This window comes from Netta rufina (assembly GCF_964035555.1).
Source record: "Netta rufina genome assembly, chromosome: 8".
NCBI lineage: Eukaryota > Metazoa > Chordata > Aves > Anseriformes > Anatidae > Netta > Netta rufina.
In genome coordinates, this window is record NC_140131.1 from 17,598,210 (window position 1) to 17,625,457 (window position 27,248).

At 42.9% G+C, this 27,248-nt stretch overlaps 1 protein-coding gene across 2 annotated transcripts in view; it reads left to right on the plus strand.

The window, feature by feature from the left end:
• The first annotated feature begins 17,981 nt into the window (after window positions 1-17,981).
• Window positions 17,982-27,248, plus strand: part of PLA2G4A (phospholipase A2 group IVA) — a 63,625-nt gene continuing 54,358 nt past the window's right edge. For both annotated transcript variants that reach the window (XM_084291405.1, XM_084291406.1), the window contains exons 1-2: window positions 17,982-18,062; window positions 24,639-24,720. In XM_084291405.1, coding sequence (XP_084147531.1) covers window positions 18,030-18,062; window positions 24,639-24,720 — 115 coding nt within the window. In that variant the 5' untranslated portion in view covers window positions 17,982-18,029. The remainder of the gene's footprint in view (window positions 18,063-24,638; window positions 24,721-27,248) is intronic.

The window sequence follows — 27,248 nt, forward strand, 5'->3', positions numbered from 1 at the left end:
AGAGGTATCCCTGATGAGCTGCCGAGTGCACTTCACAGGCCTTCCACATGAGCTCCACTTGTTTCCTTGGCATGTCTTCCCGACAGTACCCGGGGGCTGGATCCAGTGTGGCACAGCAGTGGCTCTCCAGGCACACATCACTGCAGGAGTAGTTGGAAGTGGCTCTGTTTGAAGACACTTGAATGGTACGCAGGTGCATGGCAACCTGTGTGATTGTGCAGATCAGACATGGACAGCCATGGCGGTAGAGCTGGAGCTGTTCTGGATGTTTAGGATCTATGGGTTAACTGAATGAAGCCCGTTGACTGGCTTGGGCTGGAAGACATGGGGACAGACTTGTGTAGCACCCAGAGAAGTAGGTATCTCCCGCTTCTATCTAGAAGTTCAAGCAGATGAAAGCTGACTACAAAATACAAGAAAATACTTAGTTTCCCTCTTAGGCAGTAAGGAGCTGGAATCCACTTCCAGAGCAGGTGTCATGCCACCGTGTAACTGGCCATGCCGTGGTGTGCACTGCTGATGCTTTCCAGTGCAGCAGGTTGGAGACATCTCAGAGCATGGCGCCAGCTGAGGGTTACTTCACGGAGTTGAGAGATGGGAGATCGTGCTCAGATTTATTCCTTCCCTGATACAAAGCACCGATAGGGATCAAAGTCTTTGTATCCTTCAGGACAGTATCCAAACTTAAGGAGTGACCTTGAGGGAGCAAAACCTAATATTTGATTAAGTGTTTACTTCATATTGATGGGAAAGCCCACATTTTAGTGGTTATTCTAAAGACAGATGTCAAAAATATCTCTAGCTTATAGTCCAGAGATGGTTTAAACAACACAGTCAAGCATTTTCCTACAGTTCTGGTTCAGCTGGTGTTTAAGCTCCCAGCTAAAGCCCGGGGGACCAGTCATGAGACACATGTTTAAAGTGAGTTTACAGACTGGCCAGTTGTTATTTCATTCTCTTTCTGACTGGGAACTTGTTGTAATCTTTGGAAGGGTTTCTTTTTGATTTCCTGGGCAGTGGCAGCAGAATGGGCTATCATCGTGCTGAGAGGTGATGAACTCTGCCTCATGTGTGTTTCCCATTCCTCAGTGATATAACTGTGTCTTTCTCACTAGTCTGAAAAACAAATTCCAGAACCTGGCTTAGTAATGGAAATTATCTCATCATGCCCTAGGTTATAATAATGTGATGTAGTAAGAGAACACTTTCAAAAGAACTCTTTTTTTTTTTTTTTTTTTTTTTTTTTCCTTAAAACTGGTATTCAGACTTTCCTGAGGGCTTTTGTTTGCTGTTTTACCTCAGAGAAATGATATGAATTTCCTGACTGTACCAATTTCCAGTAGCCTGTGTGTCAACGTCTGGAGCAGCATTACTCAGCCCATGATGCAGGGACAGGAGGTGGTCCCGAGGACATGAGACAGTGGTCCATGAAGCAGGAGCAAAGAAAGCACCAAGAAGCAATAAACCATTTTTTTTTTCTCTTTCCCGTAAACAAATTGTGGGGAAAGTAAAAGTAATTAATGACCAATTAAATGTGATCCTAATTTTTATGAGTGGAAAGATGAAGACATCTGTTAGCTAAATGGGGTGAATGTTGCCTCTGGTTTCTGTCTGAGCACAGTAGTCTCCTGTGCAGACTGCACAGCTCACGCACAAGCACTTGTATTTTAGTTTGAGGAACAAGCTGCTTTTGAGTGAATGGTGGCATTGGCAGTGGTGCATGCTGGGGCTGAGGAAAAGGAATGCATTGCTTCTTTCTCTCTTCTGAGAACAAAACTAGTTTGGCAGACATTTGTAGGCTTAACTACTAAATTAAATGTTGCTCATTGTTAATTTTCACCACTTTAGGATGCTGAGAGCACACTTTCCAAAATATATGGTAGTCTGTTTGCAAACAAGAATCCTTGCCTCTCTGCTGCCCCAGCTTCCACCCCTAAATAAACAGATTTGTGAAGAAACATAACTCCCATATACACAAGTTCGGACCTATACACGATTTGACTCTGTCATATTAGTGTTTTTTTTGTTTGTTTGTTTTGTTTCTTTTTTGTTTTTGTTTTTGTTTTTTTTTTTGGTGGTTATCTGATAATAAAGCCATCTAATTTAATCTTCTTTGATATTTATCTTGCTTTCTTTAAATGATCTCAGCAAAAAACAGTGAAACTTGTATTTCTTTTCCTATTAGTAATATCTAACACTCCTTAGTCTTAGCTGAGATCCACAGGCACAGATTATGAGAAGATCTGCATGAACGTGCACTTACTGCAATAAGTAACAGTGACAGCCTCCAGAAGGTTGCATTTCAGAAGCCATGGGTGATGAACAAGGCTGATAAATGGGATGGTGGGTGAGGTGGAGATGGAGGCGAGGAATGGTGAATACATTTGTAGGGGCTGTCGCGTCCCATACGGTTTGCTGCATTGGCCAAACTGCTGAAGAGAAAGATCTTGCTTTGGGAAAGCCTCGTCAGTTGGTGTGTGTTTGGTGGGGGTGTTTCTTCTTTTTTTTTTTTTTTTACCTGTGACCATGTCTGTTTCCAGGATATAGAGTGTAAACGGTGCTTAATTACTAGAACTGTTTTTCTGATGCATTTATCTTACTGCACTGTCAGTTGGACAGTAAAAATAAATGCCTCCAGGTAGAATATTTGTTTTGGCCTGTTCCAAAACCCATTAACGTCAGTGGGAAGGGAAAGCAAACAACACGCATGGGTAAATGTTGTACCAGACACAGAGACACTCTCTCTGCAGCCCAAGCCATTGCTTTGCATGCTCTTTCAAAGACTGCTGTTGTATTCAGCATGCAAAAGTTTATCTGTATGCAAAATCAGCAGCTGCTACATCACATTGCAGTCCTGTTAGAAGAAAACACACAGAACTTAAAAAGAGTTGTGGGGAGAAGGTGACTACATAGACCCTTGGAACTAATTAGAAATTTCCTGGATGTTACTCCTGGGTGCCATCTCTTAAAAATAGTCTGTAATGGAATTGTAAAAGAAAATGGCTTTTGAGGCACTTCTGCTCTTCAGTTTCATAGATAGGGATGCATGCGTAAACGAACATCTGGAATAGTGATGCAATCTGGACCTAGACAATTTCAATAAAGCATGAATCAAGCCATTCTTACGTTGCTGTTTTCTTTGGATCATTTTTCCCTCCTAATCCAAAGAGAATTGATAATGAGTTTCTAACCATTAGACTAAGCACAGCACCCCTTTATCTTCTGATAAAGGCATGAATCTGCTGAGGTTTCGCAAGCAGAGTGTTTGCATCGTCTTGTTCTGTGAAGGAAATGCATTTCTTCTCGTAAGCAAACACCTTCAATGATCAGTGAAGGACAGTGCAAGTGGAAGGACTTGTCTAGGCAAATGGGAGCAGTAGCTGGTACAGCATTTAAGGGGAAGATTAAAGGAAGCAAATCCTCACTTTACTTCCGGTTTATTTTTATGGGTTTGTGTCGGTTCAGAGATAATACTTGCAGACGTGTTTTTTTTTTTACCAGGCAGCGTGAGGTTCCTGTAGGCAGCTGGCAGTGCCAGCAGCACTGAAAAGCAGTTCTTCTCTAACTGCAAACACCTGCTTACACCTTGCATTTCTTGGGCATTTTCCACTTTGAAAATTGCGTGCTCACATAGACCTGCCTGGTAAGTGACTGATTAGGTTTGACTGTGACATACTTCTAAGAATTATTTTGGCTTTTCTACTTGAATTACTTTTTTGTCCAAGGATCCCAAACTTACGAATCTTTTGTGTGGGGTAGTAAATACAGGTTTAATTTTGATAGGGCTATTTTTGATATAGGAAAAATAAAATAGCTTCATAATGGTCATTAAGTCAAATCTGAATAAGAATTATATATTAAAAAACAAACAAACAAACAAAAAACGAAAGCCATGACTCAGTTTTACCTTCTTAGGTATTCCTCTCTCACAAATCTGAAGTGCTGTGGAAAAAAAATTCCCATTGTAACTATGGTGAATTTTACTAGGTGGTGTCTCAAAATGTGGCATGTGTATATTTATTATTTTGATTTGTTTTTGTTCCTTTTTGCTTATCTTCTGTGTGTTCCTGAGATTGTCTTGTAATTTAGGAACTGAAATAGTACAAGCAGGAAAAATGTTTGATATGGCTAAAGGGAAAGGAAAACAGGTCTTGCTGCTTGTAAAGCTTGCTTCACGTTTGCCGGTGGAAGAAAGGAGGTTAGGGTGAAGCAAGCTTGGCTTCTCCCTCCAGTTCCTTCATTTTAAAATTTCTGTTTTGCATAGGTCTGCCTGTGATCAGTGATGACACTGGAAAGATCCTGCTGAAAGAGCAGGATAGGGCTGGCTAACATGCCTGTGTTCTTCACAGTGCAGATGGAAAGCTTGCCCCAAATTTCTCGTGTGCTAGAGCAGAGCAGAGTTCATTAGTGTTGGGGCCATCGCTCTTGTTGGCACCATTCAGTGTGTTAACTGATGGCTGGCGGAGGACTGACTTGCTGAGGCGATTAGCTCTGGGGCAGACACGTTCTGCAGCGGAGTGGGGGATCAGACAGGCAGGGCTAATTTTTCTGGCACCAAGCCGCCAGGACCCGGCAGCCCTCGCGAGGGAGGTGAACGAGGCGAGAATGAGGCATAGGCGGAGCCAGCAGCACCCCCTCCCTGGCCGTTCAAAAGCTGCCTCTAGGGAGCCCAGGATGGGCAAACAGGGCGTGGCACGTCAGAAGGGTGTGGCATATCAGAAGGGCGTGGTGTAGCAGCACAGCAGTTTGTGCAGGCAGGGTGAGCAGGAAGGGCAGAGCGTGCCACCCCGCCCATACGAACACCTCCTCTAACGGCTACCGCTAGCTCAGCTGCAATGGTCTCCACCAGGCCCAGTGCGCTCTCCAGGAAGTCTGTTCACACCCAGACCGACTGCCCGCTCAAAACTGTGGCAGTTCTGGTCTCCGGGTGCAGGGAGTGCCTGAGCCTGTTGCTACCACCTGCAGGGGGCAAAGAGACTGTGTGTGTGAGGTGTGAGCAGGTGGACGACCTGGTCTGCCTCATGGCAGAACTCAAGGAGGAGGTCAAGAGGTTGAGGGTTATCAGGGAGCGTGAGTGGGAGAAAGACTTGTGGAGCAACTCCCTGCGTGGCCTGAAGGACATGTACCGGGATGAGACACCCCAAATGGGGGTGGACCCCCTGCCCTGCTGCTGTTGGGCAGAGGGAGGGGACCTAGGAGTTGAGGAGGAATGGAAACAGGTCCCTGCTCGACATTGCAGGCGATGCCCTCCCCCTACTGGCCCCACCTTCCCAGGTGCCCTTATGCAACAGGTTTGAGGCCCTGCAGCTTGAGAGATCGGTAGCTGAGGAACAGGTAGAAAGTCTACTCAGGAGGATGACCCTGACCCTACCCGTAGGGAAGTCTGCTGCCTCCTGGGAGCCAGGGTCAGGGACATTGCCAGAAAGCTTCCCAACCTGGTTCGCCCCTCTGACTATTATCCTCTTTTAATAGTCTAGGCTGGCAGTGATGACATTGAAGAGAGAAGCCTGAAGACCATCAAACAGGACTTTAGGGGACTGGGACTGGCGCGGGAGTACAGGTGGTGTTTTCGTCCATCCCTATGGTGGCAGGGAGGGGTATGGAGAGGACACGGAATGCCCATCTGATAAACACATGGCTCAGAGACTGGTGCCAACACAGAAATTTTGTTTTTTTTGACCATGGGGCACTTTACTCGGCACCCGGCCTGATGGCCGCAGACGGGTCCCTATCTCTAAGGGGAAAATGGATCCTAGGCCAGGAGCTGGCAGGGCTCATTGAGAGGGCTTTAAACTAGGTGAGAAGGGGGATGGGGCTGAAACAAGGCTTGTTAGAGCTGTGCCAGGGAGAACAATGGCAAGGCTGGGAGAGAAGGCAATGGCCCAACTGAAGTGCATCTACACTAATGCATGCAGCATGGGTAACAAACAGGAGGAGCTGGAAGCCATCGTGCGGCAGGCAGGCTACAACTTGGTTGCCATCACGGAAACATGGTGGGACCACTCTCATGACTGGAGTGCTGCAATGTCTGGCTATAGGCTCTTCAGAAGGGACAGGCAGCATGGAAGGAGTGGTGGTGTGGCTCTCTGTATCAGAGTTTTGATGTCGTGGAACTTGAGGCTGGGAATGATAAGGTTGAGTCCCTATGGGTTAGGATCAGCGGGAAGGCCAACAAGGGAAGCTTCCTGGTGGGAGTCTGTTATAGACTGCCGAACCAGGATGAGGAGACTGATGAGGAGTTCTACAGGCAGCTGACAAAAGTTGCGAAATCATCAGTGCTTGTTCTCGTGGGGGACTTCAACTTCCCAGATATATCCTGGAAGCACAACACAGCCCAGAGAAAGCAGTCTAGGAGGTTTCTGGAGAGTGTGGAATATAGCTTCCTGACACAGCTGATTAGAGAGCCTACCAGGGGAGGTGCCCTGCTAGACCTTCTCTTCACAAACAGAGAAGGACTGGTGGAGGATGTGGTGGTTGGAAACTGTCTTGGGCAGAGTGGGCATGAAATGGTAGAGTTCTCCATTCTTGGAGAAGCCAGGAAGGGGACCAGTAAAACCGCTGTATTAAACTTCTGGAGGGCCGACTTTGAACTGTTGAGGACACTGGTTGGTAGAGTCCCTTGAGAGGTGGTTGTGAAGGGCAGAGGAGTCCAGGAAGGCTGGGCGCTCTTCAAGAAGGAAATCTTAATGGCACAGGCGTGGTCTGTCCCCACGTGCCCAAAGATGAGCTGGCGGGGAAGAAGACCGGCCTGGCTGAGCAGAGAATTGTGGCTTGAGCTTAGGAGGAAAAAGAGGGTTTACAATCCTTGGAAAAGAGGGCAAGCCACTTGGGAGGACTATAAGGATGTTGTGAGGCAGTGCAGGGACAAAATTAGAAAGGCCAAAGCTCATCTGGAGCTCAATCTGGCGACTGCTGTCAAAGACAACAAAAAATGTTTTTGCAAATACATTAATGCAAAATGGAGGACTAAGAAGAATCTCCAGCCTTTACTGGGTGCGGAGGGGGGAACTTAGTTACAAAAGATCAAAAGATGCGAAAAAGGCGGAGGTGCTTGATGCCTTCTTTGCCTCAGTCTTTAGAAGCAAAACCAGTTGCTCTCTGGATACCCAGTACTCTGAACTGGTGGAAGGGGATGGGGAGCAGAATGTGGCCCTCACTATCCATGAGGAAATGGCTGGCGACCTGCTACAGCACTTGGATGTACGCAAGTCGATGGGGCCAGATGGGATCCACCCGAGGATACTGACAGAACTGGCGGAGGAGCTGGCCAAGCCGCTTACTTTCATTTATCAACGGTTCTGGCTATCGGGGGAGGTCCCAGTCGCCTGGCAGGTAGCAAATGTGATGCTCATCTACAAGAAGGGTCGGAGGGCAGACTCGGGAAACTATAGGCCTGTCAGTTTGACCTCAGTGCCAGGGAAACTCATGGAGCAGGTTATCTTGAGTGTCATCACGCAGCACTTACAGGGCAACAAGGCGATCAGGCCCAGTCAGCATGGGTTTATGAAAGGCAGGTCCTGCTTGACGAACCTGATCTCCTTCTGTGACAAAGTGACGTGCTTGGTGGATGAGGGAAAGGCTGTGGATGTGGTCTACCTTGACTTCAGCAATGCTTGTGACACCATTTCCCACAGCATTCTCCTCAAGAAACTGTCTGCTCGTGGCTTGGACTGGCGTACACTTTCTTGGATTAAAAACTGGCTGGATAGCTGGGCCCAAAGAGTCGTGGTGAATGAAGCCAAATCCAGATGGAGGCTGGTCACTAGTGGCGTTCCCCAGGGCTCAGTACTGGAGCTGGTCCTCTTTAATATCTTTAATGGATGATCTGGATGAGGGGATTGAGTGCACCTTCAGTAAGTTCACAGATGACACCAAGTTAGGTGCCTGTGTCGATCTGCTCGAGGGTAGGAAGGCTCTGCAGGAGGATCTGGATAGGCTGGACCATGGGCTGAGGTCAACTGTATGAAGTTCAACAAGGCCAAGTGCCGGGTCCTGCATCTGGGGTGTAATAACCCCAAGCAGAGCTACAGGCTGGGAGAGGAGTGGTTGGAAAGCTGCCAGGCAGAGAAGGTCCTGGGAGTATTGGTGGATAGTCGGCTGAATATGAGCCAGCAGTGTGCTCAGGTGGCCAAGAAGGTCAACGGCATCCTGGCTTGCATCAGAAGCAATGTGGCCATCAGGTCTAGGGAAGTGATCATCCCCCTGTACTCAGCTCTTTTGAGGCTGCACCTCGAGTACTGTGTTCAGTTTTGGGCCCCTCGCTACAAGAAGGACATGGAGGTGCTTGAGAGAGTCCAGAGAAGGGCGACAAAGCTGGTGAGGGGTCTGGAGAAGAAGTCCTACGAGGAGCGGCTGAGGGAGCTGGGTTTGTTCAGCCTGGAGAAAAGGAGGCTCAGGGGTGACCTTATTGCTCTTTATAAGTACATTAAAGGGGGCTGTAGCGAGGTGGGGGTTGGTCTGTTCTCCCACGTGCCTGGTGACAGGACGAGGGGGAATGGGCTAAAGTTGTGCCAGGGGTGTTTTAGGTTGGATATTAGGAAGAACTTCTTTACTGAGTGGGTTGTGAGGCATTGGAATGGGCTGCCCAGGGAAGTGGTGGAGTCACCACCCCTGGAGGTCTTTAAAAGATGTTTAGATGTTGAATTTAGCAATATGGTTTAGTGGAGGACTTTTTAGTGTTAGGTCAGAGATTGGACTCGATGATCTTGAGGTCTCTTCCAAGCTAGACAATTCTGTGATTCTGTGATATGATAATCCCTTTCCAAAAGGTGTGTTACCAGAACTGGTCTGGTTTGCCAGTGAAAGCTTTTTGCTTTTGCAAATTGACATTTCCTGACCAAAAACTATTGCTGAAAAGTACTTGAACAGCTCTGTTGTGTGCATTCCCCTGTGTTATAGTATGTTGTAGTCATTTCCCTTTCAGCACAGCATGAGCCCATGAGGCAGTGTCTTAATGTGCTGAGGAAGAGTTTGAGCTGGTGGGGGAGGTACCAAGTCCTTGCTGGCTTAAGGAAAAGTTAAATTAAAAACTTAGGCAAGTTTGTAAGAGAGTAGTCATAGTTCATTCAAATTATATTGAACTTTCACCTACTGACCAATTTTTGATGCATCAAGGAGAAACTTGAAAGTCCCTCTTGTGCCCCTGACTTTGCAATGCTGTTTTAACAAGAGAATACGTATATTTGGGGGTTTCTTTGTGAATTTGATTGCTCTGCATTTACTTTTTGAGTCATCTTTTGTGGCTTCTTAGTGAATTAGGCTGTATCACATTCCTGATGGCCACATTTAAGGTCTGGTTAGCTAGCAGTTAATGCTTTTTTGTTGGCTTTGTGCTTTTTTTTTTTTTTTTTTTTTTTTTTTTTTTTTTTTTTGTGAAACCATTGCAGTAGCTAACCACTTAGTACTGGCAGAATCAAGACACAGTACAGGTCAACATATCTTACGGTGGCTTATGATAGAAAAATGTTGAATAGTTATGTTAAATGAAAATATTATTTTTGTTTTTACTCATCCACAGAGCCTTAGTTGATAATGTTGTGCATCCATTAAGGGTGCCTTATAACCTTACATCACAGAGTGGTTTGGGTTGGAAGGGACCTTAAGGATGATCTGGTTCCAAGCCCCCTGCCATGGGCAGGGAAACCTCCTACTACATCAGGTTGCCCAAAGCCCCATCCAGCCTGCCCTTGTACACTCCCAGGGATGGGGCATCCACGGCTTCTCTGGGCAACCTGTGCCGGTGCCTCAGCACCCTCCTAGCAAAGAATGTCTTCTGAATAGCTAATCTAAACCTACGCTCTTTTAGTTTAAAGCCATTACTCCTTGTCCTATCACTCCACTCCCTGAGGAAGAGTCCCTCCCCAGCTTTCCTGCAGCCCCTTTAGGTACTGTCAGGCCACTATAAGGTCTCTGGAGCCTTCTCTTTTGCAGGCAGAACAACCCCAGCTCCCTCAGCCTGACTTCATGGGAGAGGTGAACTTTCTTCTCATCCTCTCAGGGTTTGGCTGTGTTGTTAATGGTAGCACTTGAGACAGGTGTCTAAAAGTGAAGCAAGCAAGGCCCAGTTGAAAATGTTCTTCCTAAATCAGCAGCAGGATTGCACTGAGCGCTGGTGGCAGTGGGGTGTCCTTGCTGTTCCTCTGAATGTGGTGGAAGTGGTGGAGCAGAAAAGCCAAGCCATTCTGAGCAGATGGGCGGCAGAGATGGTAAATGACCAGGGTGGATCTTCAGAGACTATGGGAGACACCGTGGAGAAAGAGGAAGCTCGAGAAGGGGCAGAAGAAGCTGCCATTCCCTCACACAGTTAGCTGGGAGGAAGACACACAGCTCCTCCAGCCAGCTGGGGGAGCAGGGCTGCGGAGGAGTCTCCTTTCAATTCACACAGAAAATCAGAAGCCTGGATTAAACAGTTTCTTTGCACTCTTGATGTAACTATGGCTTCAAACAAGTTGGTAACTCAGGAGATTTTTTGGTAACTGCTCAGATTTTGGGCTGAAGGTCTCTGCAGCTGGAGGCTTGACTGCATGGGGTTGGGCAGGCTTTGCCCCATGCTGTTTGGCTTTGTGTTACAGCTGTGTACCACATGTAGATCAATAAACAGGCATTGATACATTTCTGTTTCAATCGGTTCCTTATAAAATTACTAATGTCTGAAAAAAGTGAAGAAATCTTTCACAGTATAAATTCACCGCCTTGTCTCTTCCCTTTAGAGAGCAGCATATGCAGTAGGGATGACTGTAACTGCCTTTTGTCTGTGCTCATGTATGAGACCTACATTTTATTACATACTCAAACTCAAGCTTGGCAACAATCATAAAATATTTCCGTATAAATTTTACTCACATTGTTTAAAAGATGCTGAAAAATCTCAACGTCAGAAGTTTTATTTATGACTACTTTTACTAGAAAGTCCTGATGAATTTCCGCAAGGGCTCACTCATCAGTCATTCTAACTACTTTGTCATGCTTTCAATATTATCACCAGCTAGACCAGAGGAAGTGCAGCACTATTGTCCCCTTTATTGTGGACAGTGGCCAGAGCTCATATTTTGAATAAATAGTCCAAAACCAGAGCATGGAAGTTGTAACACTGAGTCATGTTGCAGAGATGTGCTGAGCATTGGATGAGGAGAGGCACCTTTGTGAGCAATTCTGTCACCATCCTTGCGGTGCAAGCGGGGCAGCAGCTTAAAAAATCTTTAAAGGAAACGTTTGAATCATAGAATCATAGAATATCCCAAGTTGGAAGGGACCCATAAGGATCATGAAGTCCAACTCCTAGCACTGCACAGGTCTGCCCAAAATTTAGACCATGTGATTAAGTGCACAGTCCAATCGCTTTTTAAATTCAGACAGGCTTGGTGCAGTGACTACGTCCCTGGGGAGCCTATTTGCCTAACTTTCAGCTAAATTTGTTTTATTGCTGACATGTTTTACCTGAACAGAAGCCAGCTGTTAATTTCCCCAGTTTTTTGCATATTTGAACTATTATTGTGGTTGTCCTATTGTGTGAAACCACTGCATAACTGTAACACAGAGGCATTTTCCTTTGCAGTTGAAGCCTGAGAGCATTGGACAACTGTGCATGCATTGCAGTAGCTTTCCTCATCCCCCCGAAAGCAAAACATAAATACTTAGCAAAAAATATGAGGATAACTTCTTTTAGTTCATTTTTTTTTTTTGCTTCCCTGCTGTTAAACAGGGATGGTTGAAACCGAAGAGGGAACAAAGGTGCAAAGATATGTAAGAACCAATCTGTCATTATTATTTTTTTTTTTTTAAGGCATTGTCCTGAAACATTTAGAAGTTGGATGACATCCCTGTTGTCACCAAGGCAGAGTGAAGGCTGAAGTATTTATTTGGAGTCTAAATCTAGTGCCCCAACTGTAAAATACTCAGCAGTAGTTAATGCCACAGTTCTAGAAAGACTTCTTTAAGGGTGGTCATGGAGACTTTTGCAAACTGTTCTCAGCCAACCCACTGAAAGTGGAAAAGTTGGGTAGTTTAGTGGTGTTTATTCCTTTTTACTTCTACCTAAGTTTTAAAAGAATATAGTCTACAAACACTGTCCTTTTTTTTTTTTTTTTTTTTTTTTAAGTGTTGCACTTCATATGCATCAATTGATTTTAGAACTTTTATATAAGTGTTTGCATTTTTGGCAACACTTTTAAAACTGACTGGTATTGAGTTTTCCCATTTCAGACAGCTGAAACATGCTAGTTAGTTGGAGCACCCACTATCTTGAAGCTGAAGAGAGAATGAATGTTGTCTGTTGCCTTAAGTTGGGCTTCCGAAAGTGAGAACACTCCTAAATCAACAGCTATTGTATAGTTAAAAATAAATAAATAAATTGTAGAGTAACTAAATCCCCAAATCCTAATGTACAGAAATGTTGTGCATTTTAAATCCTACTTGTTTAAACAGAAATGTGCATATAACAAATGGTCTGCATAGACAATCTTCTTAGAATGTTTTAAGCAATAGGTGAATTTGACTAGTGTATTGTAATTGTTTTTACTGGGAGTATACCCAAAGAATTCCTCTTTTTTGGAACTTGTGATTTCTCACATTCTTCTCTGTCTTTTGGCCTTCTTGCAGGAAAAACAAGATAGCTGGTTCCAGCATAAGGTTGTAGGGAGTCTGACCTGTGCAGTGGTGGTTACTGATCTTCTGTTTGCTTGAGGGTTTTTGATGAATTTTGAAACCCTACCATCTACATTATCTGTCTTGTGGTTTGGATTTCTGTAGAAAAAGATTAGCCAGTGATCTCTACCATTTTTAAAAAATATTCTTGGCATCCTTTAGCTGAACTTTTTAAATATTCATGGCTGATTTTTGTTGTTGTTATTGTTACTACTAGCACAATTTCAAGTAAAATGTGAAGCATTGGTGAAAAGTTACATTAAGTTAGTAAGGCAATCTTTCAGAATCTGAATTAATTCCTTAAGTATTTCTAGGAAGATACAGTTCTGTTCCATCTTCTAAATTCTGTAAGATGGATATGCAGTGAAATCTTGTATGATGACATAGCTTTTTTTGTAACCTCTTGTGAACCGTTGTAGTGAGTGTTTCTCGTTAACCCTTCCTTGCGTAAGCAATATAATTGTAGGACAAACCATTATGCACTGAATCAGTCACCTCTTCCTTCAGGCCTGTAGTTAGTGTCCACGGTGAAAATGCAATACTTGGCTAGAAAGGAAATGTACTGGGAACTCCCGTGGCCAATGTGTAATAGATGCCAGGTATGCAGGCAGAAATGCTTCCTGAATATTTGTTGGTAAGGTATTTGCCCGCAGAATATAACAGAGTTCTTCTGTTGGACTAAGCCCAGCTTAATTAAACTTATTATGGCAGCATGTCTGAATTTCCCCTGAATCACCAAGCCTCGTCTCCTATGGCAGGAGGCTGCTGTAACATGGAGATTCCCAGGAGATGCTGGTCAGCTTGTACACAGAGTACTGGCCTGGTAACAGTGCAGTTTTCCTCACTTTTGTCCTCTGAAGTCCTCCAGTGTAAATTTACCTCACCTCGTCTTCTGAAATGTTTTTGGAGTTTCAGTCCTGCTGGTGTGCTTTGAATCTTTTTTTCTTCTTCCATTGAGAAGAAATCTCGTTGCTCTCAGCGCCACCTATAGCTTCAGCAATTGCTCACTGGCCAGGAGGTCATCTTTGCAAACGAGATTCATGATCCTTTCATCTGTTATGCTCTCTTTAGCAGGAAGTCAGATATGGTTTCCCAATCTTAAAATCTCCTCTCCAGTAATTTATACAATGTCAACTTCCTTACCAGACATAGCCCTCCAAAAATGTGATAAAAAGGTCAAGCTTCTTGCTTTTCTGCTCAGAATCCTTCCCTCTACCCATGCTGTCTTAACAAGGCATGGGAAGAACAGTCATTATACATCAAAGCATATAATTTTTCACTTGTGGTGAAAATTGAGTGATGGATGCCCTACACAGAAGAAGAGGTAATCCTTGTTTCTTGTGTGGGAAGACCTCAATTGAGAAATAACATTACAGTGATTTTCCAGGATGCTTGGGAAAATCATGTAGAAGCAGTATTTGTTATTTCTGTTGTACAATCACAGGATCGATCTGTAACCAAATAAAATTCTGTAATCTGATTTGATAAAAGTGGATGGTGACATTCATACCAAAACCTTGAGGCAATATTTAGGTTATTCTGGACCCTCTACTTTTATCATGTTAATGACTACAAGTGAGTCACACTTACTATCTTTTAATTGTCATTGATTTTTAAAAGGAATTGGTGAACTTGGTATAAACAGTCTCCCTTTTATGATTTTCTTAACATCTCGAGGATTTAGTCTGGTGGTGATATTTATAGTGTGTTGCGCTTTATTCATTTTTGGAGTTTTTCCTGCTCAGTGACACTAACTATGGAGTAACCTCATATTCAACATGGAACAGGAAAGCCTCATTATTCTTCATGTCTTTCTTTCATCCTTGACATATCCTGTGAAACCGTAAGGTATCTGTAAGCAGTGTTACTGGATCAACACTGAGAAGTAAAACTTTTCCAGTCATAATCCATGTGTGCATTAACTTCTTTTGGGGAATTGCTCTGTTTATCGTTTGTCTCTATAGTGGTTTCCCTTACCCTTTTCAGTTTGTCACCTCATGTGAACGTGGAATAAGATCAAAAAGTCTTGATTTAAACAGAGAAATGCCTGTCCACTAACAGCTTGTTATTTTTGATGTCTGAAATTGTACCTAACAATTAGATACTTTGGGCTGACAAAGATAGTTAATTTCTGGGTGCAAGTGAGATTAGGAGTTTAGCAGAAAGCTCTCTCTATGTTACATGACCAAACTAAACAGTACTCTGTTCAAGATGCTATGTTTAATGTGGTGTTTTATAAATGTAATAATTTGGAAACGGGGCAATTGTTGGTAAAACATCAAGAAACGCATCTTTAATCAGTCAGGCTAGCTTGTTTAATTTTGGTGCTACTGTATTAACTGACAGCTTTTAGGCGTGTGTTCTTGTAGAGCTGCAGCGTACCAGCTATTGGGCAGCCCTTTAGGAAGGAATTCTGTTGGCCCTGGGAACCGCACTGCTCAGGGGCAATGCGACACCCACCCTTCGGGTCTGGTTAGAGGCTCATCTTTTTCTCAGTCCATCAAGGGCTGGCCTGCCACCAGCGTTACCTTGTGCTCTGCTCTTTGTATTTGCTTATGAAGTCTTTAATTAGCTGATGATTTTTCCATTAGGCTTCTGTAGCATGAGTGGTGCGTAGGGGCAGTGTAATGTGAGATCATTGTGGGATCACAGCTTTATTTACTACAGATGTCTGAAGTAAACATTCTTTGGGACTTTCCTTGAGGCTTTTGATGAGCTTAATAGGTAGCTTCTCTTAGTGCTGTATTTTGGTTCTTCTGTCACAGGAAGATTTTAAATAGAGAAACACACGAGTGTGATTAGCCCAGATGCATCCTGACAGACCTTCAAGCCAAGAGCAGCATCATGACCAGGGCTGGGATTCATCGTCCCATGAGCTGGGGGTGTGTGGAGAACCAGAATGGTTGCGCTGTGGATCACATCAGGCTCTGCTTGCTTCATGGCTGCTTTTTTTTCCTCGTATTTAAAGCCTCTGCCTGTTTATCCTAAAACGTTGCATGTGTGTTTTTGATAGTCGCTAATTATGCCTTTGCATATTTGTCTGCCAGCATGCCACTTGCCTCATGCAACATGGAGGACAGATGTTGCTCGGGAATTCATTACGGCTCTGTAGTCAAAGAGCCTGTTGTTTGCAGGATCACAAATGTATTTCCCGCAGATATTGAAATAAATGAGGCAGGGGGTTATAGGAAGAGCATGGATGATCTCAGTCGAGCAGAGGAGTGACCGGCTGGAGACCTCGATGCCTGCCTCCAAGCTGCTGGGCATCATAACTCGGCCCAGCCTTCTGCCTGGGCCTGGCCTGCTCTCCACTTCCCGCAGGCAGTCCCTCAGGTGGGGCGGCAGGCTGGTAGCATGGCCGTGTACTTACAGCAGTACACACCTGTTCTCAATCCGCTCCTAGGTTGTTTCCTCCGTGCTACAGTGACTGGATAGGCCTCACTGTTCCCTTTGCTTGGTGGCCTTCGAAGTTTGCAACATGTCCTAACTACCACTGTGGCCGAGCTTGTTTACCAACACTCCCCAGTGTCCTTCTTTAAGTGGGATGAAAGGCAAAATAAAGGAAGGTGTATGTAGCAAATCAGCTATACAACATATATGCAAACACAGTGCTGCTTCCCTCCCACCTGTCTGTTTATAGCACTACTGAATTTGGTTGATGAATTTTTCATAAATATAAGTCTTAGCAGTTGTTATTAGAATAGGGTTAATAAAGGCGTGTTATGTGTTAGCATCCTTTAGGTCTGAAAAGCTGCTTGCTTCCTGTAACAAAGATGGGTTGTTCCTGGTACCCTGACACTGAGATGCTTTAAATGAAAACTATGAACGGAATGTGTGTTGCAGTGTTTCTTATTCAGACTTCCTTAGATTAAAATAAATAAGTAAATAAAATCAGGGTAATTTCTAGCCTCAAGCTATTGTTAGGGCTGACAGGATCAAAGAAGGGATGCAGTGTGTTCTAGTGAGCTTGGTGATAAAAATCTTTTATGGGAAGGTGTGCATGTAGTTGCTTGAGTGAGTTTTTGGGAAATAACGTAAATCACCGTTCAGGGCTTATTCTGTCCTTCAAAAATGGGTGAAGAGGCAACATTTGCCTCACAGAATGCTTTTTGCTTTCCAGCCTGAGGCTTGTGCTGGTGGCGCAGGTGTGACTGTGGTCTACGTGAATCTGAGAACCAGTCCTGGCCAGCAGTTATTATCATTGTTATTATTATTTCTTAAGAGATACAGAAAGGAAAAACATTTCATAATGTATTTTACTTTGATGGTTGAAAAAAAATCTGAACCGTAAGGCCTTGGGTAGTCCAATTTCAATAGAAATCCTCACAAAATCTTCAGAAAATTGTGGCCTATGGAAAACCTGTTTAAATCCTGCAAGGTGGTGGGCAGTTTGCCCAGCAAAACCTCCTGTGGATCTCTGTAGGCAGCTGGGATGCCTGGGGGGGTTATCTACATGTACAGCTCTAGCTGGAATTTCCTCTCCAGGTTTACAGAGGGCACTGTTGCTGCTAGATTATTGATGAATGGAAAGCTGACTAATAACTCCCCTGTGCTGGTGCTGCTGAGATAGTAGAGTTTGTTTTCCATTACTACTTTCAGTGCAGTTAGGTGCAACTTTGTGAATTTTTCATTTGAGGAAAAAGCTTGGAAAGTGAAGGTGGTGTTAAAAGCTGCATTAAAAAAGCTTAACAGACCCTCGCCATGGAGGGCTGCAGTTGTCCGATGCAAGCTGCCGACTCTCATGCTAGAGTTCAGTTCTAAATTTCACAGCTCCTGGTGTGAATGTAGAATGTATCCTTGTGTAGTGAGGAAGACACAAAAAGAGGAGCCTCATCTCTGGTCTGTCTTGACCATGTGAACACCTTCATGTAGAGGCAAGCTCCAGGAGTCAAGAATTTGTCACTACAGTAAAAAGTGTATTACTTAAGCAGTGATTTAGTTAGTTCCATGCATTACAATGAACATATACATATGAATGCACCTATTGTATACATGAAATTGCTTTATTCTTTTCTTTATCTGTAGAGGTGCTGGAAGCACTTGGATGATTGGAATTGAAGATATTTTGTTTGTACTGTTACACTGAGTCAGAAGAAATAAACACAAGACATTTCTGTAGTTCAGGCAAGTAAATATCTCTACCTCAGTAGCTTATATGAAAATAAAGTTTTGTTTAACAAATGAATTGTGGGAACATTTTAAATGGATGAACTTGTTTGTTCTGTTACAAAATATAGTTTAAAAGGAACACAGGAATTTTACCTTTTTTTTCATTATTTAATAGTTAAAGGATCTGTCATACTGACCTCTGAATAACTGAGAAGCCTCTTCAGTGTGGAATTGAACTAGACATTTGACAGTTGTATTGAATAAAAATTGAGACAAAAATGTCCTTCATAGATCCTTATCAACACATCGTGGTAAGTAGCTATATGTCTTCTACTTATAGTTTCTCATGTATTGTCTTGTATCATGTATTCTTTTATAAATTATTCTAATAAGCACACAGAACTAGAGTTATTGTGAATTCCTTTAAGTAAAGTTAAGTGTGGTTAGAGCAAACTTATGAAGAAATTTATTTGAATGAAATTTGAAAGAAACTCAACTTTTCAAAAAGAGGTAATGACTTTGAGTTGTTCTTGTGTAAGTCACAACAGAATACAGGCTTCTAACTTAAAGTAACGAGGGTATTGTTTTAAGGGAATTGCCTGTTTGAAGTATTTCGTTAAAGTGCCTGTATTTGACTAGTTTATCATACAAGTTTATTACATGCTGTTAGTCAGTAGCCTACAAAAGTAACATTATGCTACTTGCTTTCTCCCTTCCGATACAGTTTTTCTATACAATTTTATGAATTTACACTTCTCCCTTCTCATCAGTATGGGTGGAGGGATGAATTGGCAAATTTAGATACACTGTTCTTAAACCAGTGTCTATCAATGATGTTGATTCAAAGAGAATCTTCAACATACAGCCTATAAACTCTAGGTAAGGATCAGTGAGAAGATCTGTGCCGCTCAACAACACATTGGTGCCAAAGTGCTCCCTCCTTCCCACTGCCTTGCAGTGGCCCTCCTGCATCCCTTGTACCAACTCTGAAGTGCAGCTGATCTGAGTGAGCTCACTGACTTTGCTGAACTGAGAGAAAACCAGTTTGAGGCAGAAGATGAGATAGGTGCTGTCAGAGCTGGCCCAAGCAAAGGGCAGGACAAGCTGTATGAGTGGAGAAGTAGGGGGCAAGGGAAGGAGAAGGAAAATGGGAACAAAACTGCCTGTTGTGTGGTGGCAAGCCAGCAGGATGGGTCAGTCAGCAGCTTGCTGAACACAGTGGCTGCAGTGTGCTCTCACATATCTCTGCTTGAATGACTTTCTAAAGTAAGCACTGAAATCACAATTTCTATCAAAACTGAAATCTCAAAACAAGCTGATTGTGTTCCTATGAGCTACTTTTCGTAATTGTCCCAGAATCTCATGGCAGGAAAAGTGATACATACTCAAAGATAGCTACCATATACTTGCCGTAATGTTGAACATTGCTAAAAATATAGTGTGTGCTTCCTTGAAATGATCTCTTATCAATAATGTGGTTTCCACCCCACGCAGTCACATCCTTTATGTGAGTTTGCAGCCTACAGATGTCAAACTTGTGTTTTACTCCCTATGCAGTTCTGTGAATGCTGCTGTAAAGACAAGTTTCATGTTGATGTCTCTATTTACAAGTGTTTAAAACAATATGCTAACATATTCCTTTCACTATCAGTGCCCTCTCCTGGATGGAATATTTGGTTTGCTGTGTACCTTTATGAAAGCGGTCTCAGATGCATTCACTCATTTCATTGACTCATTCACACAAAATACCTCTTTTGACACCAGTATGTGCACCATAGTGAACAAGATACAGTTTCACAAGAACAAATAATTGCAGTCCTCTGGCAGTGCTGAATTCTGATGCAGCGATGTTGTAATCGCAGGCAGGACTATTGTTAATGCAAGAGCTGATTCTGTAGTTGTTTGAAAAATGCATGGAAGTCTGAGTTCTTTTTTCATTCAAATTTAAATTGCAAGGAAAGTTTTACTAAAATTTGAACACTCGGGGCAGCAGGCTTATATCAGTGCAAAATAGTGCATTTTTATAACACTTGGCATTAAAAGTCTCAAAAGAATTCTGCATTTTCCAAAAGTCCTTATGCTAACCACTATGCATTTTCTGATCTCTTTTATTTTTATTCTTTCCTCTTTTTATGAAAGATTAGAAGGAATAAAAGAAGGTGTTCACAGAGTTGCTGCAGAGTTGCTTCACAAAATGCTTTTGGGTTCAGAGAAGAGTTGAGACATAATATAACTTGTTAACTTGGTATTGGGGTTAAATATTACAATAATGAATGAAATAACTTCAAAATGTATGTGTATACACAAGTATTTACCTTTATTTGTAATATCCATGTAAAAGAATGAACTTCATTAAAATCTGTTATTTAACAAAATAAGCATTTTCATTTGTCCAGCTCAATTGTCAGCTTGAGTGTCCTGCTTATAGTTAAGGAAGTAGAAGTAGTAAATCCTTATTACGCAAGGTATACCAGACCTTCCTGATTTGTATTTGGTTTATATCTCCTGATTGAGTGATATTTTGTGACTCAGCATTCTGGGGGATGAAAAATACTGTATTCAACACATGCAAATTCCTTGCTTTCCTGGTAAGTGTGGAAAGTTCACAGGCAAAACCTGATAGTGCTACAGCAGATTTTTAGAGCATTGTTTTGTTTCCCAGACTTGTAGTGCAAAAGTATGTATAAAAGTATAAATGAGGGGAATTAGATAATAAGAGAAATTTTACTGGGAGAAAAAACACAGTTCAAGGTGGAAAAAAAAGGAAGGAGGCAGGAGGAGGAGTTAAAGAAGGAGACGTGTGAGGGCAGGAGATACTGAACAGTTGTTCTGTGTACTTGGAAAACCTAGTGCTTGTACCTAAAAGGAGTGGACTGAGCAAGGAGAGCATATTCTGTCATAACTTAGAAAGCCCATCTTTAGAGAAGGCATATTGAAGGTGGCTGTTTCTGTCTTTTCTCCCCTCTTCTGCCTCTCTCCTTCCTTCTCAAAACTTATGGAAGAAGTAAAGTGAAAGAAATATGTAAAGCCAGGTCACCTTGGAAGAGAGGATTTAGGCTTTTCAGTTTTGTGAGCTTCTGCAATTTTTAACCTGTCTTAGATTTAAAGATATGCAGATGTTGCTCCACTCAGTGTTGCAATGTTTAAGTGATTTATACCATCTTGTTTTCCTCTGAAGTAATTGAGGAGTTGGCAATGTACAGATTTTTATCAAGACATAAGGTGAACTAAGTCACATCAGAAAACATAGCTTTGTCATCTAAATTAGCAAGGATTTAAGTGTTTAGAGTCAATATACTGTGTTTTCAGGGGGCTTTTAACTTCTGTAGGACTTAGTCTTTCCAAAAACTAACATCCAGCAAGTCTTTTGGGATCATTTCTTTGGTAATGTGGGTATTTAGGTCTCTTAGAAACTGGATCCTAAGTGTAAAATTGCCTTAATTTCCGTTTGCACTTCAGTTGCATTAAAAACATTTATTTTAGGATAGAAAAGATCTAGGCTTTCAAGCTTCCTGTGTATCTGTGTACATTTTTACTAAGAGGGAGATCATTTATTTTAGTCCTGTGCAAATTTCTTCTAAGCATGTGATTAAGTCTAGATATTAATAACTCTATAATTATGAGCCTCAGTTTGTTATTTTGGGTGAGGCATGGGGAAAGAACATAATGGTTTTCTGCTGTTTTACCAGGCCTCTGTGTATTCACATTGCTTTTGGAGGATACCAAATCCTGTGCCACAGTTAACTCTTGGCACAACAGCAGCTGGAATTAAGAGGTTTGCTGCTTACATCAATAAAAAACAGTTCTCATGGTAGCATTAGGTAGCAACTTGCAATAGAAAGTAATGACAATCTCCATATTGCTGTAATGAGAAAATTCCAGTGAGTGGTGTTTTATCCTCGTTTTGACAGTGGGCATTTTATTTAGGCACGTGAGATGTATGGATAGGACTGAGATGCAGGCAAACTACTTTCCAGAAGTGCTTTCTGTAGGTGAACATCTTGCAGTATCACCATTTTACAGCCAGGACTCTGGGGACCAAAATTGTCCTCGAGCTTCGCATAGCAGCTGAGAACAAAATCCAGCACGCCCTTGTCCTATACTCGTAACTTAATTATAACTTCAGCCTCCTCTTTGTTGCTAAATATTCAGTGATCTCTGATTTGTGGTCTCAAGCAAGGACAGGAGCTTTCCTAACAGCTAAGAATAAGGGGAAGGGTGGTGTCTTTGTACTTCGGGCTGTTTCTTTTTAATTATAAGGTTGTATATGACAAAGCAGTGATATAACAACATCAGTCTGGGTGAACAAATGCTGGGGCCAGCACTGCATTGTGAAACCAGCACTTCAGCGATCTGACATGGATGAATGTGGCACACACTGATAAAACAGCTTTGAGCATGCTCAAAAAGCAAGGTAGAAACAAGGGATGGAGAGAGAACCTGTTTTCTGGAGATTGACACCTTGTAAAAATTCTTGAAACCATGTAATTTCAGAGCTGGGGTAGTTTTATGTAGCTGTGTGAGAAGTCCTGACCTCCTTCCTGTTCTTCCATCCACTCGTGGAAACTGCAGTGCAAAAGATAGATATCATGAAATTATTGGGATGTCTTCCTGTCAGGACATGGCAGGCTGTTAAATAGGTGATTTAAATTAAGTAGGCGATAGATGTGAAGTCACACGTCTAACACCTTCCTGCTCAGTTTGATACTTCCGAGCAGGTTAACAGTCCTGGCTGGGAGACTTGGCCAGAGGCTGGATCCCATTTTTGCTGCAGTTGGCGAGCCGCTTGCTGCGAAATGACAGCTTCAGTATACCGCTTGTAAGCTAATAGTTTGCATTGCCACAGTTTTCCCACTGCTTGCTTACTTGTTCTCTGAACCAGACAACTCCTACAGCTTTACAGAGGAAAAATTACAGAGTTGGTATTTCCTGCTGGGCAGACTGTCATGAAACGAGCCTCCAGACATCCCCCTACCTGCGGGTGACTACAGCTTGAATGAAGATGCAGCAAGTCATTGTCTGGGTCAGCCAGTGTCTGCAGTGAAGTCATACCCTTAGCACCACTGGGGGCATTTTCCCTAGGTATTTGCCACTGTGATGTGACTGTGCCTTTGCAAACTTCTAGACTGCAGAGTTGGGGAGGAGTTGATGTTTCTGCTGTTGTTTTTTCAATGAGCCTTGACTCATCTCTTACTTAAGAATTCACAAGCCACTTTTGCTATCTATAGATGATGATTGATTTTTTATTTTTTATTTTTGAGCAGATGATATGTAACTTACAAGAGATTGTTGTTTCTTATCTTATTTGTATTGAAGCGGGATGCAGTCTGGTTGTGGTGCAAGAATATCATGTATGTGAAATAGTGAGGCTTGTCTGAAACAACCAGTTCTGCAATAACTGTGAGAACCTCTTGATTGCCCTTATAAGTCTAGCAGTTGAAGCAAGCTGTAGCTTAAATGGAAGTACAAGCCACTGTTAAAGCTAAACCATGAATAATGAATTGTAGTGTGTTTTTTTTTTTGGCTTGTCTGTTTCTTTCTTTAAAAAAGGTGTTTTGAAACAAAACACACACACACAAAAAGCACCGGGTGCAGCCTGAATAAGCATGTCCCACTCTTAAGGTGCTGTCTGTTATTTTAAGTAAACTTCAAGGAATTTCCTGATTCTGGTAGTTCCCTTTCTCTTCTGATTGGGATACATTGCAAGATCTTCAGTACGTGGTTAGCTGTCCTAATGATTCTAATGGGTGAGTAAGAAAAAACAGCAAGAATGTCAAGGCAGAGACCTGTGACACAGGTGTGTGTATGAGCTGTAGGTGACTGCCTGAGCTCCTCTGGGAGCTGGAGAACAGCTCGGACGTTGTGCCTAGCGCAGGAGCAGAGCTCAGGGGCAAGGGGGTGCCCCAGTTTCCATCCCAGGAGGGCTCATGGGCTGGTGCCGGGGATGAACCAGTGTCCAGGCAGTGTGGGCAGCCAAAGAAGCTATGGTCAGGCTGGGCGTTAAGGTAGCAGCGTAGGTATGAGCACACAGAGACAGTTGTGGGGGACTTGTGCCTGGTCGTAATACCGAGTGCTTACAGCTTACCCATGCTCTGCTTCCTTGTGGAAGGCTGATGGTGTCTGTACACAGTGATGCTACTCCTGATGGCATTCAGTAGTTTGGTCAAACTTGTGACTCTGTAAGCAAAATAGATGTGAGCTACTGGCCTCTTTCCATTGAGGTTTTTACTTTAATTTCTTAATCTCACTTGCTTCCATTCAGGACATATATTCTGGCTACTTTTAAAAGGCAGTTCTTTTAAAAAACTCCAAAAACGGTGTGAAATTTGCTTGTGGATGTTTCAACACCTTGCTTTTTGCCCTCACTCCATTGTCTTAGGGACACTTACACTTTGAATAATGATGTGTACTAAAAAGTATACTCTGTGCTTTACTAATTTTATCCTTTCCGTGTGCAGTATGCATATATCTGTTCCAGAACATGTACTCAGAAGTAATTGCACCTGTTCTTTTTACTGGGGAAAGGTAATTACAAAGATGAGCACATGGTAAAATAGCCCCCTTTTTATTTTATTTTTCTTACCATACCAAGTTGTCCTTGACTGACTAAATGCCTTAAAGCAGGTTCTGTAGAGAGGAGGAGAGTTATTTATTGAGATTAGTAGGTGTGGCTGCAGGAAAATCAAGCAACCCTAGTGTAAGGCTTGACCTTTCAGTAAAGCTGCAGGGTGCAGTTCAGCTTTAAGATGCTTTATCCAGTAGGCATTTCATTTGCACTTTGGCTTGGGGATTTCTCTCTCAGTTCTTGGATGAAATGAAACCTGTTTTAATAGAATAGCTGCTTTTTGATTCTGGAACTTAATCACCTCTAACTCTCTGACTTCCAGGTGGAACACCAGTATTCTCATATATTCACTGTGACAGTAAAGAAAGCCACAAATGTCACAAAAGGAGCCATTGGTGACATGCGTGAGTATTTCTCTTTCTGTTTTGCCTCTTTTTCTAGGAGACTGTTTCTGTAGGCAGGGGAAGGGGACACAACAAGATTGTCATGCATTAAAAGATTGGTTGTGTAGTTGTTTCTGTTTCTCGTCCTGCTTGTTAAAGCTGGAGTGGTGTAACCATTTCAGTGCTTGTTCACTTCAACTCAGAAAGCTGATTTGCCACTCCTTCTTTCCATCGATCCAGAACAGATGAGTGAGTTGTAAACAATTTGCCTACAAGCAGACACCACCTACGTTTAGTTTTTTGGCGTAGTCGGAAGTGCTGTTCTGAGTATAGTGAAACTGGCAACTGCTGTATATTCAAAAGGCTGTGGTTTGGTGGTGTGAACACTTGGAAAGAAAGAAGCCCAGAGCTCTGCTGAGTCAGTACAACAAAGTGTGGGGGGGGAATAAGCAGATCTCATGATGGGGAGCTATATAAGACTCCAGCACTTCTTCCCTTTTCAGTTGCACTTCTGAGTCTCCAGACTTAGCAGCTGAACAGGAAACAACTAGGAAGAGAGACCCATGAAAACTCTCATCTGTTCTTAAGGAGGGAAGAGAGAGAGAATAATATATTGGCTCAGTCTATAGAAAGAATACTCTTGCTTCCTTCCTGATGAGTGTTTTGCTGTCAGGTCATGTCTCACTTTCCCTGGCACTTGATCCATAGCATTACATAGCCTGAGACTGCAGGCTGAGTGGTACCTTGCTCCTGCTCTTTGATCAAGCTGATTTGAGATGCAGATTTCCCTCCCAGCACATTCCTGGGGTTTTGAATTTCTTTCAGGTCAAACTACAGCAGCTGCTCTAATGCACGGTCTTTGCTTCAGCAGGTGAATGATTCTTTTATGTTTAGTATCCAGCATTGATATCAAACAAGGTGGGTGGCTGGGGAGAAATAGCAGGGAGTGTTGGCTGGGGAAGAAATGGAAATCCATTTAGCATCTACTGTGGGGTGAAGAGAAAAGCACAAGCAGAAGGTGCTGTGGGACATTGTTCTGGCAGCTTCTGAAAGGGTGTTCATGTAAGAAAACCTTGGGAGAAGTGGTCTGGCCTAGGGACCCCACAGGTTTGTGTGAAGGAGAGGACAAGCAAAATGGGAGGACACAGGATCCTGGCATGAGCTAGAGTGTGGGGAGCATGCGAAGGGAAGAAGAGGGGTTGAATTATTATATTAAATGGACTATGGAATGGGTTAAAAAGAAAGCCAGAAGACCATCAGGGCAGGTATGGTCCTATTGCATAAATTCCAAATATTATGCATCAAGAACACTGAATTTTCTTCCAGTAAAAAAAGAAAATGTTTTGTAAAACTGACTGAATCATCGAAACTGAATAGTTACTCAGGAAGCACTCTGATAAAACCTGGCAGAACTGTGCTTAAGGGCTATTGAAACCTGCTTGGCTTCCTGTCTGAGGCAGCTACTAGTGCTCTGTAGCCCGAGGCACCTCGGGCATCTCACAGTGAGCTTCCAAATTCCCAGGGCTCGTTCTTGGAGTCCTGGCAAATCCCTGAAGTGTGTATGTGTGGGGCGACAAACAACAGAAAAACCCAACTCAGATGACTTTTCATTTTTCCAAAACAGAAACAGAAGCAATGTTTTTATTTCCCATGTACATACACATCTCTGTGTATTGGAGCTTGGAAGCTATTTGATCAAATCAGTGATCTTGTTAATACTGAAGAAAGATGCGTGAAGCTGTGAGCAGCACAGGGCCTTTACTGGTCGTGCCAGCCAGTATTTTTTTCATTTGATTTGTCAAAACTGCAACTTGTTAAAGGAATTTCTGAAATCTTACTCTTGGTTTCTGTTCTCAAGCACAGGACTTGCTAACAGGGGGAGTGGCTGTGATACATAACATCACATTCCCTGGTCAGGGTGGAGTCCTGATTGTTGCTGTCCTGTGTGAGAGGCACTACCAAGTTCTTGACTCTTCTGGTGGGTTTCTCTCAGCCTCTTCTGCTAGGGTTGCTCCACTTTCTATAGATAGTGACCAGCTCTGTGGGCAAGAGAAGTAACCTTTCAACATGGTGGTGATGGAGGCCCTGGGAACGTGAGAGATTAATGGTTTGTTTTTTTCCATGCCACAAGTGAATGCCTCAGGTGTTAAAAAGTCTACTAGAAAATTTTCAATTCATTTACATTTATTTATGTATTTTTTTGCCCAGTGTATGAACAGGAACTCTTCTCTTTGGAAAATCCTTCTTAGGTGCAGGAAAGTTTTATATCTCTACAGGTTGTCAAATGCTGCCTTCTGAGGAGATTCTTGTGCTCTGGCTTATGGGGCAAGGGTGGCCAACAATTTTGATCACTTTGTATTTTGAAGTACTGCTGTGCTTTGCAGCCACGTTTTACAGCTTTGCTATTTTTTCTGAGACTGATAGCTTTCAGGAATAGTTTTGAAGGTTTAAAGTAGACCCAAGTTATTAAATGTATGGAAGTGCTTATAATTTTGCTGTATATCCAATGTAAGGATCTGCAGTCAACTGCTGTTCAAGGGATCTTGGGT